The 18,619-nt window shown below is 36.5% G+C and overlaps 1 protein-coding gene across 1 annotated transcript in view; it reads right to left on the minus strand.

Annotated features, from left to right (window-relative positions):
• INTS9 (integrator complex subunit 9) overlaps positions 1–18,619 on the minus strand; it is a 108,829-nt gene that overhangs the window by 68,047 nt on the left and 22,163 nt on the right. The window contains exon 2 of the mRNA XM_021699020.1: positions 4,817–4,944. Coding sequence (XP_021554695.1) covers positions 4,817–4,944 — 128 coding nt within the window. The remainder of the gene's footprint in view (positions 1–4,816; positions 4,945–18,619) is intronic.

Consider the following 18,619-nt stretch of genomic DNA (forward strand, 5'->3'; position numbering starts at 1 on the left):
ATATTCCTTATGCTGTACTATTCATCTCTGTGACTTATACCTATACCTCTTAATCCCCTCCACTTATTTATTTTTTTAAAAAATAGGTAAAACATTCCCATAAGTAAATAAATAACCTAAGGCATTTAAAAGTAATCTATTGCCTAAAAAAAGAGTGAAAGGTAAAAAAAAAAAATAGTGAAAGGTAGAATGAACATGATATGCAACTCATTTTCTCCTTTTACTTTTCATTTTTCCACCTTCCTACTGAAGGTTGAAATGCATTACTTTTATAATCAGAAAAGAATGTAAGAGGCATGACTACATTTATTCATTCAAAAAATATTTATGAAAGCTTACTCTGAACAAAGTATACAAAGTGCAAGGCTATGACAGTACATAAAATAATCCTTGAGTTTCAGGAGTGTGCACTTTAGTACAGGGAGACGGTCAACAGCAATTACAAGAGAATAAAATAAAAGCTATGATGGGGTAAGCAGAAGTGTTATGGGTTCACACAAAAAGGGCACCTTTGCCAGCGTAGGGTGTTGTGGGAGAGCTGGGAATAGCAGTTAGGAGGTGAGGGCAGAGAAAGTGTTTCCATAAAGAGGGCACAGGGAGGGAACAGCCTCAACATGTGGTAATAGTGCTGGAGGAGAATGAGCTGTTCACTTTCACTCATTCAGTAATGAATCTCTATTTATGTGTCAGGCATGCAGCTACTGGTGCTGTGACCGTGAACAAAACATACCTGTCCTGAGTAATCACACAAAGACAGTTAAAAATGATGATGCAGTCTAGTACAAAGTTCCCTAAAGAGGGACTGGTCAAGGCAGCATCAAAAGACTTTTCTGGGTCTATGATGATTGAGGTGAGATCTGGACAGTCCTAGCTAGATTAAAGGGGAAAACTGAGTCAAAGGGCAGGGTTTGGAGGGAACAGAGAAAGACAGCTACAAAGCCCATACTTCCTTCAGTCATTCTGACCAGTCTTTGGTATGGACATCTTACATAAAAGGTTATTCAAATGAAGCTTCAAGAAGAGGCCCACTTACACTCTCCCCCCTCATCCAACCAGAACGCTACCTCTATGTCCTTCCTATATAGAAACTGGAGGCATAAAGGCTCTTGATAAGTAGGCTAAGGGAAGGAGGAATGGGGGAGGGGGAAAAGAGCCTTTATGGCTGAAGGAAAAATTTGTGTGACTGCACCCAGGCAGGAGATAGGATTTCTTTGAAACTGAAAGGAAAAAAAAAGTGAGATACTGGATGGGTAGGCATAAACCATAATATACCAAGATGAACTTGGTATTTATCGTAAGAGCAATGTAAACTACTGAAAGGTTTTAAACAGGTGAGAGACAAGATTAGATATATATTTCTAAAATATGATTCTGAAGAAAATGTGCACTCTGATAGTATATGCCACTATTTGTGTGGTATTCCTATCAAAATAACCCCAACCTAAACATGAGGATACATCAGACAAACCCAAACTGAAAGATGTTATATAAAATAATTAGCCCATACTCCTAAAAATGACAAGGTCATAAAGACAGACTGTGAAACTCTTCCAGATTAATGGAAACTAAAGACAGGACAACTAAATGCAATGTGTGATCTGGACTGGATCCTGGACCAGTATTGCTATTCTTTTTTGCTATAAAACACATTATAGTGAAATATGAATTGGTGTAACTTGGGAAATATGAAAAAGGTATACAGCTTAGATACTAGCATAGTGTCAGTGTGAGCTATTTTGATTCATTGATTTTGATTATTATAATGTGGTTATGTAAAATAATTTCCTTTTTCTTAGCAAACAGGCCCTCAAGTATTTAGGTGGTAAAGGAGCATCCTGTCTGTATCCTTCAAATGGGTCAGAAAAAATTGTATGCATACGTAACACGAGAAAATGATAAAGTACATGTGATAAAATATTAACAAGGGTAATTGGGAGTTGTCTGTACTATTCTTGCAACTTTTCTGTAAATCTGAAATGATTTCAAAATAAAAAAGTTACACAAAAATGGCTCTGGATTCAGATGAGGGCAAGGTCAGAACTGAAGAAACTGACTAGGAGGCCTTGACAGTAATGCCTATAAAGATGGTCATGCCTACAGCAGGACTACAGAGAAGTGACTGGATTCTAGAGTGTTTGGAAGGTAAAAATAACAAGGCTTCATGAAAGATTGGATATGGGCAATGAGAAAGAGTGGCATATCTAAGTTAACTCCCAGTTTTCTGGCTTTCATATCAGCATGCCAGTCACTAAGATAGGGTACTGTGGACAAAACCAGGTCTGGGAGGGTTTTCTCTCCTCTTCTGAATGAAGTCTACTCATGGACTCAGTTTGGGGCATGCTGAGTTTTGAAGTGCCTTCAAAGCCACATCCAAGGAGAGAAAGAAACTCAGTAGGCATTTTGTGTATATGAATTTGGAACTCAGAAGAGAATTATTAACTAAAGATACACATTTGTAGCTTATTGTTTAGATGGTTATCAGAGCCCTGAGCACTTAGGAAATTGCCTTGGTGGAGACTCTGATGGCCAAGCACTGGATATTGAAGAATTCTGGTATGTGACTGTTGTTAGAGAAAGACGAATCTCCCAAGTATCTTAGAGAGAAGAGGAAGAGTTAGAAAAGAGGAAAACCAGGAATGCATGATCCTGGAGGGCAGTTCTGCCAAATGGCCAAGTGGGATGAGAACTGACAACCATGCCTCTAGTGATTCAGAAGTTATCTGTGACTCTGGCGGGCGGTGTTCCGATAGGTGATATGGGCAAAGCATAGACTGGAGAGGAGTTAGTAATGCTAAAGGGGAAAGTGGAGTCGAGAGAAGGTTAAAAAAATTTTTTAAATATTAAGTTAGAAGTAACTGAGCATAGTTAAATGAGAAGAACTGAATCAAGATGGAAAGGTTCAAGATAAAAGAAAGATTACAATTAATAGCAAAATTGCTCTCAAGAAGGGTTGGAATCCAGAGAAGATAAAAGGATTCATTCATATGACAAATCTTTACTGAGTAGCTACTACATGCCAAGAACTATTTTAGGCACTGGGGATTCAGTGGAGAACAAAAAAATCCCTGCCCTTATAAAACTTTTAGTGGAGAAGATAGATAATACATAAACTAAATATGTATATATAATGTAAGGACAAATGCTATGAAGAAATATAAAGCAGGATGAGTGGTTAGGGAGGGACTGGGGGTACTATTTTAGCCAAGTGTTATCTCCAAGGTTTCTGGCCTGAGCAACAGAAAATACTTTTTGTAAGGAACTATATATGGGCTGCCAATCATCCCACTAGCATAATCTCCCTCTGAAAGAAGAACAATGATAAGGGGAAGAGAGTGGAAGTGGATTCCAATGCTGAGTCAGGGCTGTGAGAACACAGAATTAGGTAAAGACAAGAATGAGCAGGAAAGGGAAAATATGCAGCTAGAATTGTCTGCCCAATTCAGGACTGGAGCAGCAAGATAACTCATGACCTTGCAGTGTGTGTAGGCCCCCTTTTGGAAGCTCTCATAATACCTTATTTTTAAGTTTTTTAGTAATTATCACAAGTATGTAGTTGTTCTCTTAACACAAGTATAATGAAATCTTCAACTGTAGAATATTTTCTCCCCAAAAGACTATAAGCTCCATGAGGAAAGGAAAGTTGTCTTATTCATGTCTGTATCCCCTGGTCCGGCACAGTGCAGATTCTTAATAAACACCAAATAAATGAACATTGTAATCTCTGGGGGGAAAGAGACAATAAAAATATCAGGCTATTTTAGTAAGAAATAACCTGTCAATCATTTCTTACAGAAATATATGTGATACCTATAGTTTCAGAAGCAATTGTAAATATATATAGATAGATAAATAGAAAGATAATATCTGTGGATAATAAATGTATTTCTAAGTGTTGGGTATGACTATAACTGAATTTTATCAGCTTTGCACAAAATGTAATCTGGAATTATCTCTGAATTCTCTCTGTCCCCTTCACCTTATTGTATCCCTTATCTCAGGAAAAAAAAAAATCAAAGGTTGAGTTTTAATTATACTTTTTCTAGAAGATTATCATTATGAATAATCATTGCACAGAGTGATGTCTTCAGGAATGAATGAGATATATTAGATGGTTTGCCCAGGTTGCTATGCTTTTAAGCTCTTAAATCTGCTTTAGATAGCTTTTCTGTCTCTCCTATGTGATATCAATTTTTGTTACTGGGAATATATTTGCTTCTGTAAGTTACCCACCTCTCTTATAAATTGCTGTTTTCAATTAGCAGCAAGCTGGGAAACCAATTTCTTAGCCAAAGTCATAGTAAGAGTGAACAGTGGTGACTACAGACTTTGGGTAATCTATCTGCTTTAAGACAAGGACTTTGGCTTCATATATGATTCTATGATATCTATAGCTGACTATTATGAAAATAATACATAGATAACCTATCAAAAAGAAATGTCAGGTTCTATGATGTCAAGTCCCTGCAAAGGCAATTAAATGATTCTAAAATTCAATTCTTGGGCTCATCAGTTGACCATTTATCAGCTCTTACATGAATTAGCAAGAAAGATGAAATATACATGACCTCACTTGCACGGAGCAGTTGCAGGGACATTTTACAGATGCTCAGAAGAAGTTATAATAAAGAAGTCAATCAATAAATCAATACAACACTTTCCATCAACCCAGTCAAAGGAAATAATTCTGATGAAGAACATTTTTAAGGGAACAAAGTAAACTAAGGACAACACACAAGGTACTGGTAATCTTTACGCTAATCGGTACAATTTTTCAGCACACTAAAGCTCATTTTGTCCCAGATACAGCAGCACATACCTTTGAACAAGTGGCAAAGGAAGGAAATTGAGAGTGGAAGTCATGTCCAGTCCACAGTCCAACATAATGGTAGTTGATTTGAATTTGAGCACATTGCACGGTAAGGTCGGGTGCCCTGACAGGCAATACTGAAAAAAATTAAATCATTTTTATCAATAATCAGTTACAGAAAAAGTCTAAAAAGTACAGTGAATTAAGTGGAACCGATCATCTTCTCTTATAAAAGAGCATGTAAATTCAGCTTTCTATGCAGCTTCTAGATACTACTTCCCTCAGCAGTTCAAAAGTCTCAGGTCATAATTTTTCATAGGGCACCAAGTTCTATCTCAGGCAAGCACAGTGTTGGAGGGACCAAAGTTATTCCAAGTAGAAAGTTTACAGGGTTTAGTCATCTGCCCCCTTCTCACTTGACACTTCCAAATCCCCACTATCCCATTGTACCGAAGTCCTGCCTAAAGCTGTAGAGGTCAATTAAGTTCTAAGCTGGGTCCTCAAACGGTGTTATAGGTTAGGTTTTCTTCTGTGAAGAGGTCAAGTGATTTTTCTCAAAGAGGAAGTGACTGGAAAGGGTTAATAAGCCAAGTATCAGTAAGGAGTTATGGCCCATTCTTGTCAGAAGAAATGACTCAAAAGGACAAGTGACTTCCCTGATGTGCAGATACTTAGGCAGGAGTGAGGGACACCTACTCCCAACCAATCAAGAGTCTCTTGCCTGTGGCGGCAGACCTCAGAAGTCAAAGGGGCACAAGCCACAGTGGCATATTCAAAGGAAGTGATGAGGCAAGACAATACACTGACCGCAAACTTTTCTCATGTCCTCCTCGATGTAGTGGGGATGACAGATATGCCACACTGAGAATTATTTATATGGGATGTACCCTGTCACCTTTCATAATTCTGTTGCTGCTCTGAAGAAAAGAAATGAAAGAGGGAAAAAACCTTTTCCCCCACTTTTAAAGTCATCCTGCAGAAGCCTCCCTTGAACAGCAAAGCCCAGAAAATAGAGGGATCGATGCTCTCAATCCCTCAACAAGTACATTCTCTCTTTCTGATTTAAGTACCAGTCCAACACAAGTCAGTGTAATGTGACATCAGTGCCTGGCCCCACAAGGCCACAGTAGCTCAGGCTGTCTTTCTAGGTATTTGCTGCTCTGTTGGTTCTGTCACTGGATAAATTTCCTCCTTTTCTCCAGAGGATATTACAGGGACTGATGATTTTTTAAAACTGCATGTTCTAAAAATGATAAGGACCAGAGCCAAGAAATTGTGGTTATTCTGTAAGCTTCTTCTTTATTCCAAGTTTATGTATGAGGACTATATTTTCCAAACCAAAATTCACAACTCATGGTCTGAAACGGTACAAGATAACTTGCAAAGAAAACATCACAAGTTATTTAAAATTGTAATTGTCCTAAAAAAAAGTCCAGGAAGCATGATTTGGGTAATTCGACTTTACCTAAGTTCATTCTTTGACAGGTATCAGAATTACAGAAAAAGTTGTCCTACTAATTAAGACAGAGATATCCCTACCCCCATCCTCCATCTGGTTCCTTATTGCTAGCTTGGTCTTTCTCCCTATATAAGAATCAATTATTGAAGGTAAACTATCTCAAAACAAACACAAAATATCATATTAAACTTGCCCCCAAAATAACAAATGTTCTAATAAGAGCTTTCCTATATTTCTCCTTAAAAAAAATCAGATATTCGGAAAAAATTAAAAGGAAATAAAATGAAATGTGTAATGGTTACTTCTAAGTGGAAAGATTATGATATAATTTTCTTCTTCCAGCTTTCTGTATTTTCCAAATGTTTGACAATGACCATTTACTATATTTTTATATGGGGAAAAAAAGATTAAAACAAAACTGAAAATTTTTCAAGCCACACTGAATGACAAAGCTTTTCTTCATCCTTAACTCTAAATTAGAGATAATAAGTTATGCCAGAAGATCGTCATGCAAAAGCTGCTGCTCAAAAGAAGTTAGCTGAAGACTTTAGATTTGCTCTTGTCATGCAAGGATAAAGAAAGGTGGGGAACACTTTATAAGGGCTGTACCTGCATGGAAGGAACATTTTCAGAGCCTCTACTAAAGGAGCGCCAGACCTTGATCTCACTAGCTCTGTTTTTATGGATGAGGAAATTGAGCTTTACAAAGTTGGAGTCACCTGTCTAACAGCCAAAGACACACAGCAAGGTGCCAACTCCAAAGATTCCACTCATGTTTTGCAAATTGCACTGCTCACTTCATGAGTCAAATGAGTCAGCTGAGACTGACTGACTGGCCGAGGTTCATGCAACCAGTAAATAAGGCACCTGTAAGGTGCTCGAAGTTTGCCTGTGTCCAGCGATGCTCTTTTTAAACATGCAGCTTATAATCTAGTGAGGGTTAGGAGATGAATGCACAAAAACAGTAAGTAATCATGTGACTTAAATCTTAAAATTAGGAATAAATCTACTTTACAAAAAGCTTGAAAAATAGCAGAAAGAAAACCATCACCCGCAACATTGTTCTATTCCATCTTCTTTTTTAAATATTTTATTTATTAGAGAGCGAGCGAGAGAGAAACAGCATGAGCGGGGTGAGGGGCAGAGGGAGAAGCAGGCTCCCCGATGAACAGGGAGCCGGATGCAGGGCTTGATCCCAGGACCCCAGGATCATGACCTGAGCCAAAGGCAGGAGCTTAACCGACTGAGCCATTCAAGTGCCCCTCCATCTTTTTTCATATTTGTAAAAGCTGTTAATTTTAGTTCAGATACAGCTGTGTGCTGCTTTGAAAGCTCAAGATGACTGTGTTTTCTTTGTCTATGTTGCATCACACTTCATTTTTATTGGCTGCCTAAGTAAATATACCATGGTGTGTTTAATCATTCCTTTATTGAGAACATTTAGGGTTGCTTCCAGTTGCTCTATTACAAACATAGCTGTGGTGATCACTTTAGTGCTTACGGCTTTTTCCATATTAGACTATTTCTTTAGAGGATTCCCAGAAGTGGCATTAACTAGGTCAAAAAACATGAGCATTTTATGGCTCTTGAAATATGCTGCCAAAATGCTTTCCAAAAAAGGCTGTACCTATTTACAATGTCATCAGTTATATATCAGAAGATCTGTTTCACTGCTTATTCCCATCAGCTTATGGTCAAAGCCGTCTAGAATCTATACTAAAATGAAGCTGTAATGTTAGTAGTAGCTATCCTGAAGCAATTAAATGGCCCTACACAGGAAAGTCAACTACTTGATACATGGCTTTCATTTCGAGAGGGAGTTTGGAGAAATGATTTAAAAAGCAGGGGGTTTGAAGACTGCCTGGGCTCAAATCCTGAGTGAGCCTCATTATTAATGTGTGATGTGGGGAAAATCACTTCCCTTTGCAAAGACTGAGCTCCCCCATCTGTAAGATGAAGTAATAGAAACTACCCTCCTGGGGCGCCTGGGTGGCTCAGTTGGTTAAGTGACTGCCTTCGGCTCAGGTCATGATCCTGGAGTCCCGGGATCGAGTCCCGCATCGGGCTCCCTGCTCGGCGGGGAGTCTGCTTCTCCCTCTGACCCTCCTCCCTCTAATGCTCTCTGTCTCTCATTCTCTCTGTCTCAAATAAATAAATAAAATCTTTAAAAAAAAAAAAAAAAAGGAAAAGAAACTACCCTCCTGAAGTTGGGAGGTCTGAATGATGGAAACAGTGCCTGACCTGTAATATGTGTTCACTGCTAGTTGTTACAGAAATATTAAGGGGCCAAAAAGGCCACCTATACTGGGGGGCCACCTAAGTTTACAGCATTTTAGAGAAGTAATTCTATTCTTTAGTAGCATTCACTAATGTCTTAGACACTTGCGTATCCCACAGACTAGGTTAAGTGAGTGAACGATTTTATAAATACTGTCTATTGCTAGTTTTCCCTCTAGGAAGACACAGTCACACTACTGAGTACAGAAGTGAGTAGTCTGGCCAACATAAGGTTTTATAATTTTTTTCTAGTTTAATAAATACACAGCAAGGCTTTCATGTTAAATTTATTCCTAACTAATAACAAAGCTGCAGGTTCTTCTGTGTAATGATCCATTATCAACATTTCCTTTGTCTGCCTGTTGATCTCCTTTTTCTACCGAATAAATGGAATGTGGTTACGGAACTTATATATATGTTTGACATATATAAGCATTGTATTTTTGGATAAAAATTTTTTCAGTTAAACATACTATATATCTTTTCCATTCTTTTACTTTAATTAAAAAATTATAGAAAATTTCAAACATACAAGTAAGCAAAATTAGTATAACAAACGCTCATGACTCAAAACATGCATAAATTTAACAACTACCCATTCTTTCTTTGCTGCTTTCCTTTTGATATTGACACATTTCAGGAGAATAGCTATTATGGTAACAAACTTAACTGATCTCTGAAAACACTGTTTTCATAAATAGTCCTAAATTAATCTCTTATCCATAACTGGGACAAAAACATAAGTCCATTTTCCTCAATGCCCTAGCAAAAATCATGAAAGGTGATTCCTTTCACCTCTAAGTTATTCTTGGTTTGTAACTTACACCTCCAAGTCTTGTAACAGATTATATATATATATATATATATATATATATATATATATATATATATATTAAAGATTTTATTTATTTGACAGAGAGAGACACAGAGAGAGAGAGAACACAAGCAGGGGGAGTGGGAGAGGGAGAAGCAGGCTCCCCGCTGAGCAGGGAGCCCAGTGCGGGGCTCAATCCCAGGATCCTGGGATCATGACCTGAGCCGAAGGCAGACGCTTAATTGACTGAGCCACCCAGGCACCCCAACAGATTATATTTTTGAAGTCTCTATTTTGTCCACGGGGCTTGTTTTTCATTTTTACTCCCAATGCTGTAACTTTTATACTTTGCAATATTTTCAAGTAAGTTAGATTGACTAGACTTCAGTTCTAAAGACATGTTTTCCCAATGGTGTCAATGGAGGCTACATTCAATCTATATATTAATTTAGGGAATGCTGCCATTTTTCAAAAAATATATTTTAAGGGCGCCTGGGTGGCTCAGTCGGTTAAGCGACTGCCTTCGGCTCAGGTCATGATCCTGGAGTCCCGGAATCGAGTCCCGCATCGGGCTCCCTGCTCAGCGGGGGGTCTGTTTCTCCCTCTGACCCTCCTCCCTCTCGTGCTCCCTCACAAATAAATAACTAAAACCTTTAAAAAATATATATATATTTTAAATATATATATATATTTAAATATATAAAATATATATAAAATATATATATATTTTAAATATATATATATAAAATATATATATTTTTAAAATATATATATATATATTTTTTTTTTTAAAGGTTTTAGTTATTTATTTGTCAGAGAGAGACATACAGCGAGAGAGGGAACACAAGCAGGGGGAGTGGGAGAGGGAGTAGCAGGTCTCCCACTAAGCAGGGAGCCTGATGCGGGGCTCGATCCCAGGACTCTGGGATGATGACCTGAGTCGAAGGCAGACACTTAATGACTGAGCCACCCAGACACCCCTAAAAATATTTTTTTAAAGATTATTTATTCATTTGTGAGAGAGAGAGAGAGACAGAGAGCACAAGCTGGGGGAGGGGCAGAGAGAAAGGGAGAAGTAGACTCCCCGCTGAGCAGGGAGCCCCACACAGGGCTCGATCCCAGGACCCTAGGATCACCTGAGCTGAAGGTAGACGCTTAACTGACTGAGCCACCCAGGCGCCCCTGCCTTTTTTATTATACAGTAACATTTCTCTGAGCCAGGAGCAATGCAGTATTTTCTCTTCTATTAATTTTTTTTCTTCCTTTACAATTTAAAATATTTTCTTCCTTTAGTTCATAAGCAACTATCCAGTTATCAATAAGTAAGTTTTTGTTTTTCAATTTCTATTTAATTTTTGCTGTTTTATTGTTCTGTTTTTTAAATTGCTACATTTAAAAAATTCCTGCAGTTGAATGTGTAGCTGATTAAAATCTGCATGCAGGCTACAAATAGCCCTCTAAGTGATGCTCTGGATGCGTTTTACAAGTTTATATTGTGTTTTCAATGTATGCATTTCTAAATACTATGTAATTTCCATTGTGATTTCTTTGGTGAGCCACAAACTGCTTAGAAGTGTGTTTGGTTTAATCTCCAAATATACAGGTGGTAATGATTATCTTTTGGTTACTGACTTCTAATTTTATTATGGTCAGAGAATAGAATTTGTACATTAATTTTTGCATCTTTATTGAAACTTGCTTTATGACTCTGTGCACTGTAAATAGTTGCTTTTTTTTACGAATGACCCAATTATCAATGAAAATTGAAAAGACATAATCTAATTGTGTATACAGAATAGATTAACTTTATTATCTTATTTAAATCTCCCATACTCTTATACTTACTTGAGTCTTAGGAGAGAAAAACTTGTCAATTTCTAATTTTGTCAAATGTTGCTTTATATATTTTGAAGCTTCACTGCTAAGTAAATAAGAGTCAGTATTATTACTAGTGAATGGTTTCTTTTATCACTATGTAATGCTCCTCTTTGCTTAAAATCTATTTCTACATTTATTTCTAAATAATATAGCTGTACCAATTTTTCCTTCGGTGAATCATTGTCTCATGCGGTATTTTAAGTGAAGTTTCACACATACACAGTTTACAATGAATCAAATAGTTTTATAAGCTATAAAAAATCTCATAGTCCCATTCTGAAAGGTAACTACTTTTGACTCTTCTAGCTATTTCTTCTAGTTACCTCTGTATTACTGAGAAATACACAAAATATACTGTTATTTCTTGATTTATTGAATTTTAGTTATTGAATTTTTTCTACTCTGGAAGCTATCCACAAGTTAATGAAGCTTTGCTAGGTCCTGTAACTAAGATATGTATAAAAGGATTCCCTATCACATTCAAAGCAATTCACGTGAAGGCAACTGCCAAATTCCTTTGACTAGATAAAAGAAATTTCAAAGGAAAGGGAATTTAGTTTAACAGATTAACGTAATGATCAGTGCCATCATTAAAGCACTGTGTCATGGTTTAATTCTCATTGTTGTTTTGTTCTTCCTGGATGCTGTGTAAATAAAAGATATGTCTTAACAATAGTACTGTTGAGTCAATGATTTTACACTATTTTTCACAGTTAATGATTATTTACCAACATTTTAACTGATCTTTGGTCACCAATCCTTTTTTTTTTGCTCATCTCTTCCTTTCGGGTTCAACTCCCTTCTTCCTGAAATAACATCCTTTAGTATACCTTCGGTGATGGTGTTCAGAAAGTAAACTCTTAGTCATTACTGGTCTGGAAATTTCTTAATTTTAACTTTACTCCTCAACAGTGATGGAAGTAGAATTACAGGGTAGCAAATTACCTCAGAACACTAAGGACATAAATATTCAACTTGTCTTCTGGCATCTATTATTGCTGATGAGAAATCTGCTGCCAGTTTAACTGGTGTTCCATTACAGGTTGCAATTAAATTCTTTTCTTTGCCATTAGTGTTCTGATCTTTCATTAAAATTCACATAGGTATAACTTTCTTTCTGATTTATGCTTCTAACATACAAGGGTTTGTCTTTCATAATTGTAAAAAACCTGCCAGCTATTATGATTTTGAATATTGTCTCTTTCCCATTCTTTCTAGTTTCTACTAGTGAAATGCCTATTAAGTGTATGTTGTAATGTTTCATTTTACTCTCCATTTCTGTGACTAAATTATCCTTTAATATTTTGCTTTTTGAGCTCTGTGAATTCTGGATACTTTCCTCAGCTCTATCTTATGGTTTGCTAGTTCTTTCTTCAGTGGTGTCAAATCTGCTATTTAACTCCTCTGCTGAAATTTTCTTTGCAGTGTCTGTTTTTCATTTCTAGAAGTTCTCTTTTTAACAGGTTTTTTTTTTTTTGAGAGAGAGAGAGAGAGAGCAAGTGAGTGGGGATGGGGAAAGGAAAAGGGAGAGGGAGAGACTCTTAAGCAGACTCTGTGCTGAGCGTGGAGCCTGACATGGGGCTCAATTTCACAACCCTGGGATCATTACCTGAGCTAAAACCAAGAGTCAGACGCTTAACTGACTGAGCTACCTTGGCATCCCTAGAGGTCCTTTTTTAAAAAATAGCATCTTGGGCGCCTGGGTGGCTCCGTAGTTAAGTGTCTGCTTTCGGCTCAGGTCATGATCTCAGGGTCCTGGGATCGAGTCCCACATTGGGCTCCCTGCTCAGTGGGGAGCCTGCTTCTCCCCCCAGCTTGTGGTTGCTCCTGCTCTTTCTGTCAAATAAATAAATAAAAAATCTTAAAAAAAAAAAAAGCATCTTGGGGGCATCTGGCTGGTTCACTCAGTAGAGCATGCAACTCTTGTCTCGGGGTTGTGAGTTTGAGCCTCATGTTGGGCACAGAAATTACTTAAAAATAAATTTAATAAATACATCTTAAAAAATAGCATTTTCTTCTTTTCTAGGTTTGGTATCTCCATATTTGTCTTTAATCACTTTGACATATTAATTTTAGGCTCCCCATCAGATTATACCATTTTCTGAAGTTCTTGGGAGTCTTGCTACACCTGCTGAGCCTCACAGTGAATTTCATTTGTTGTTGTTTTAAAATTTTGGAAGACCATCTTCAGTGGAGCTATATCTATGGGAATTCTATGCAGAATGGGTTGGGGTAGGTCCCCAGAAATATTACCATCTTTAGATCAATTTTTATGTTGATTTCTCAGCTCGAATATCTATAACTATATAAAGGAGCTAATAAATTTGACTTCTAACACTCTCAATGCATTGGCTCAAGCTCCTTGCAGAGACAATCTTCCTTACCGACCTCTTGAGCAAGTGAATGATACTTTTCTAGCACTCCTTTCACTGAGGTACATAGCCCTTAGGGGTTTTGGTTTACTGATTTTAAAATACGTGTTTGTGAATATTAAATATATTACTAAAAAGACTCATATCATGATCTCAGGTTTCAGCAATTCTCATACTTTAAAATCTGTTATGGGGCTCCTGGGTGGCTCAGTTGGTTAAGCGACTGCCTTCAGCTCAGGTCATGATCCTGGAGTCCCTGGATCGAGTCCCGCATCGGGCTCCCTGCTCGGCAGGGAGTCTGCTTCTCCCTCTGACCCTCCCCCCTCTCATGTGCTCTCTCTCATTCTCTCTCTCTCAAATAAATAAATAAAATCTTTAAAAAAATAAAATAAAATAAAAAAAAATAAAATCTGTTATGAAGACAAAATGATGACCAGTCAACTTAACCTCACAAAACTTCAAAGGTAATATGAATTGCTGTAAACGTCGTAAAACAAAAGACTTAGTAAATTAGTACATTTGTTAAACTAGGCACTTTGGTCATGGCAAACTGAATTATAGTGAATTGGCTTTGGGGAATAAGTCTGTCTTTTGTAGAAAGAACCATGGACCAAAATATCATATATATTCTCCTATTCCCTAGTCTTATTTAAAAATAATTATAATATACACAGTTATTATGATATGGTGTTGATGTAGTGTCAGGCACTCTGCAAGAACTTTACATTTAATTCCTTTAATCTTCCTAAGAATGTTATGAGGTAGGAAGTGTATTCTTATCTTACAAATGGAGAAAATGAGACACAGATATTATGAAATTTCCACATGGTCCCAAAGCTCTAAGAGCTGTACCAGGACTGAATCCAGGACAGTGAGATCCAGAAAGAATACTCCTAACTACCATGGCATTCCATGCTACACACAAAAAAAGGGATCATCAGAGAGGATAAAAAAAATGTTTTTTGTTATGTGCTCTAAAATGATGTGCTCGAAAAGGCCATACTTTGAATTGATAAGAACGTAGATTGAATTTATAATCTGGTCGTGACCAAAGAAAATTAGTTAGCTAGCTAATGTAAGATAAAGCAAAGGTCCCAAGTAAATTAAATTATTAAATTGGTCTATAATCCATCATAGCAATGATTTTGTTTTGTTGGGTTTTCTCTTGCATTAAAAAAAGTGATAGGATTCTCTCACTATAGTTTTGCTGAACTACTTTTAATTATCTTTAGTATAACCTATAACCTCTAGGTTGAGTTAATACCTAAAGCTCTTTAATATTGTTTGAGAGAATTACATAGCACCATAAAGGAACTGCTTTTTATAGGCAATAGTGTTAACGAAATAAGTTATAAATGGTATCACCAATTTTTTCCTTTTTCTCCTTGGTCTATTTAACTAACTCATGGAGATCTATGAGCAAAGAGAAAACAGGTTCAGTTTGCTTTTCTCCCTGGTAGTGGAATAAAGAAGTAACTTAGATTGTTTCTGATTCAAATACAACATTAAAAAAACAAACAAACAAACAACTTCTAGCTAATGGATTTTTGTCTAATGGTTTTGCTTCCTGGTACAACATCAGAAAACCTATTAGTATAATTCACACATAAATGAATATAGGAAAAAACAAATCTCAATAGATTCAGAAAATGTATTTGAAAAACACAACATTGATTCTAGGCAAAAACTCTTACCAAATTATAAATGGGAGGTATTTCTTTAATTTGATAAAAGGTTCCTAACCAAATCCTACATCACAGTTAATGATGAAGTATGTGAAACTATTTCCTTAAAGTCAAGAACAAAACAAGGATACTCACTATGACTGCTTAAATTTAACACTATACCTGGAAATGCTATATAATGCAATATGGCAAGAAAAGTAAAAAAGATAATTAGAAATGGAGAAATAAAAACAGTCATTGCTCACAATTGATATAATTAGAAGACATTCTAAAAACAAACTTACAGCTAATAAGAGCATTCCTCAAGGTTGCTGGACACAAAAATCAATGTACCAAAAAAAATTTTTTTTAAAGATTTTATTTATTTATTTGACAGAGAGAGAGCACACAAGCAGGGGGAACAGCAGAGGGAGAGGAAGCAGGTCTCCCGCCAAGCTGGGAGCCTGATGTGGGGCTCAATCCCAGGGCCCTGGGATCATGACCTGAGCCGTAGGCAGACACCTAACCAACTGAGCCACCCAGGTGCCCCTCAATGTACCAAAATTAACTGAGTTCTTATATGCCAGCAACAATTAGTAAAAGTAATGAGTTAAAAATTAGAATACCATTTATATGGCAAAAAATTAAATGCACCATAAAAGTCAAAAAGAAGTGTAAAATGTTTACCAAAAAAATTATAAAACTCTACTTAAAGATAATATTAACTGGAAAGGAAAATAAACTCTTGCAAAAAATAGCAATTCTCATTAACCTACTTTCTATAAAATTTAAGAATCGTATGGAAGAGTCAAGGGCTAAGATTACCTAGGAAAATATTAAAGACCAATGATTGAGAAGAATTAAATTTTCTGACATTATAACTTACTGTAATCTAATTAACAGCTGGATGTTATACTAATGGAGTGATAGCTAATGGACCAGTGAAATAGAAATAAACAGTCCAGAAAAGAGAGACACATACACATACCTCAGGGCTTGACATATGATAAAAGTGACATTTTCAATTTATGGTGCTGGGGAAGTTTGCAATCCATTTGGAAAAAAAAAGATTTTACATCATACACAAAACTTAATTCCAGATGATTTAAATACTGAAGATATGAAGGCAAAAACTTTAAAACTTTTACTGAATAATTAAAAAAAGGATAAATACTTTATTACCCTGGGGTAGTGGAGAATTTCTTAAGAGACAAAAAAGTACAAACCATAACAGATTAAGAAACTTGACTATAGTAGTTTAAAATGAAAATATTCAAAGGATACCATTAAAGAGTGAAAACACAAGCCAGAGATTGGGAGAAGATGTTTCCAATACATGTTACTAAAAAAGCACTATTAACGTATTCAATATTAAAAACTCATAAAAATCAACAACAAAAAAGATTTTAAAACTCAAAAGAAATGAGGAAACAAGAGTGGGCAATAAATGTAGATATAAAAAGCTCAAAATCACTAGAATCAGGGAAATGCAAAATAAAACAATAATGAGCAAACAGACTGATGATACTAAGTACTGAAAATATAGTAAAAATGGAGTATAAATTGGTGTGACTGGAGAATAATTTGGCAATACCTAATAATACTGAATACATACTATAACATATACTAAACTAATAGAAGCATGTACAAGTATGATACACATCAACTTGAGGAAAGCAGTAACCTAGGAAGAGGGAGGAAAAGTGAAGGTTGGTGATCTTAGCTTTAGATATAACTTATGTCTTTAAAAAGGGGATGGGAGGGGAGATCTGATTACAAAAACAGGGCACATTATTAACATCTATTTAATGGTAGTAATGAATACTAAGGTGTTTGGTTTTTTTTTTTTTTTTGTATTGTTATCAGACACTTCCTCAGACATTGGAATTATGTAACTATACCTTTCCTGCTATTGTCAAAATCTGTAGTGCTATTTTCCTTATAACAAAAGTTTCAAGGTACAAAAATAAAATTCAAGAGATCATAATGGATAAGTATTTTAGGATTAGTATACCATTTGCTAGATATATTTGTTAATTTTTAAGGAACTGTGCTGACTAGTGATAATGGTCCATAATTTTCATTTTGATATACATGTCCTGATGTAAAAGTAAACAAGACTTAAAACTGCTGACATGGCAATGGAAATGGAATAAATGAGAATGTTACCTCTTGAGAAGGATGATTCAACAAGATATGGCCTTTGGCAGGGGTAGGAAAGAAACAAAGACAACTCTCACATTTTTAGTCTAAAATTTTGAGATTACATTAGTACCGTCAGTGAACTCCTTGATGCTTTCCTACTCTTTTTTTTTAAAGATATGAGCACTTTTAGGTCTTTTTTTTTTTTTTAAGATTTTATTTATTTATTTATTGGAGAGCAAGCGAGAGAGAAACAGCATGAGAGAGGAGAGGGTCAGAAGGAGAAGCAGGCTCCCCACCGAGCAGGGAGCCCGATGCGGGACTCGATCCCGGGACTCCAGGATCATGACCCGAGCCAAAGGCAGTCGCCCAACCGACTGAGCCACCCAGGTGCCCGATGCTTTCCTACTCTTATGAAGTTTGGCAAAACACTTCTCTAACAAGATTCGGCAAGGTTTTATAATTTTACAAAAAATTTTTCAAATGATGTTGGTCATCTAATTAGCAGAAATGTTATATTAACACAATAGCTATATTTATAAAATATACATATTCATAAAAATACACATTAATGCTGACACTTGAAAAGGAATTCTTTTTTTTTTATTCTTATGTTAATCCCCATACATTACATCATTAGTTTTAGATAAAGTGTTCCATGATTCATTGTTTGTGCATAACACCCAGTGTTCTATGCAGAATGTGCCCTCCTCAATACCCACCACCAGGCTAACCCATCCTCCCACCCCCCTCCCCTCTAGAACCCTCAGTTTGTTTTTCAGAGTCCATCGTCTCTCATGGTTCGTCTACCCCTCCGATTTCCCCCGCTTCATTCTTCCCCTCCCGCTACCTTCTTCTTCTTTTTTTTTTTTCTTAACATATATTGCATTATTTGTTTCAGAGGTACAGATCTGAGATTCAACAGTCTTGCACAATTCACAGCGCTTACCAGAGCACATACCCTCCCCAGTGTCTATCACCCAGTCACCCCCTCCCCTCCCACCCCCCCCCCCCACTCCAGCAACCCTCAGTTTGTTTCCTGAGATTAAGAATTCCTCATATCAGTGAGGTCATATGATACATGTCTTTCTCCGATTGACTTATTTCGCTCAGCATAACACCCTCCAGTTTCATCCACATCGTTGCAAATGGCAAGATTTCATTCCTTTTGATGGCTGCATAATATTCCATTGTATATATATACCA

Source organism: Neomonachus schauinslandi, chromosome 2 (genome assembly GCF_002201575.2).
Source record: "Neomonachus schauinslandi chromosome 2, ASM220157v2, whole genome shotgun sequence".
Taxonomy (NCBI): domain Eukaryota; kingdom Metazoa; phylum Chordata; class Mammalia; order Carnivora; family Phocidae; genus Neomonachus; species Neomonachus schauinslandi.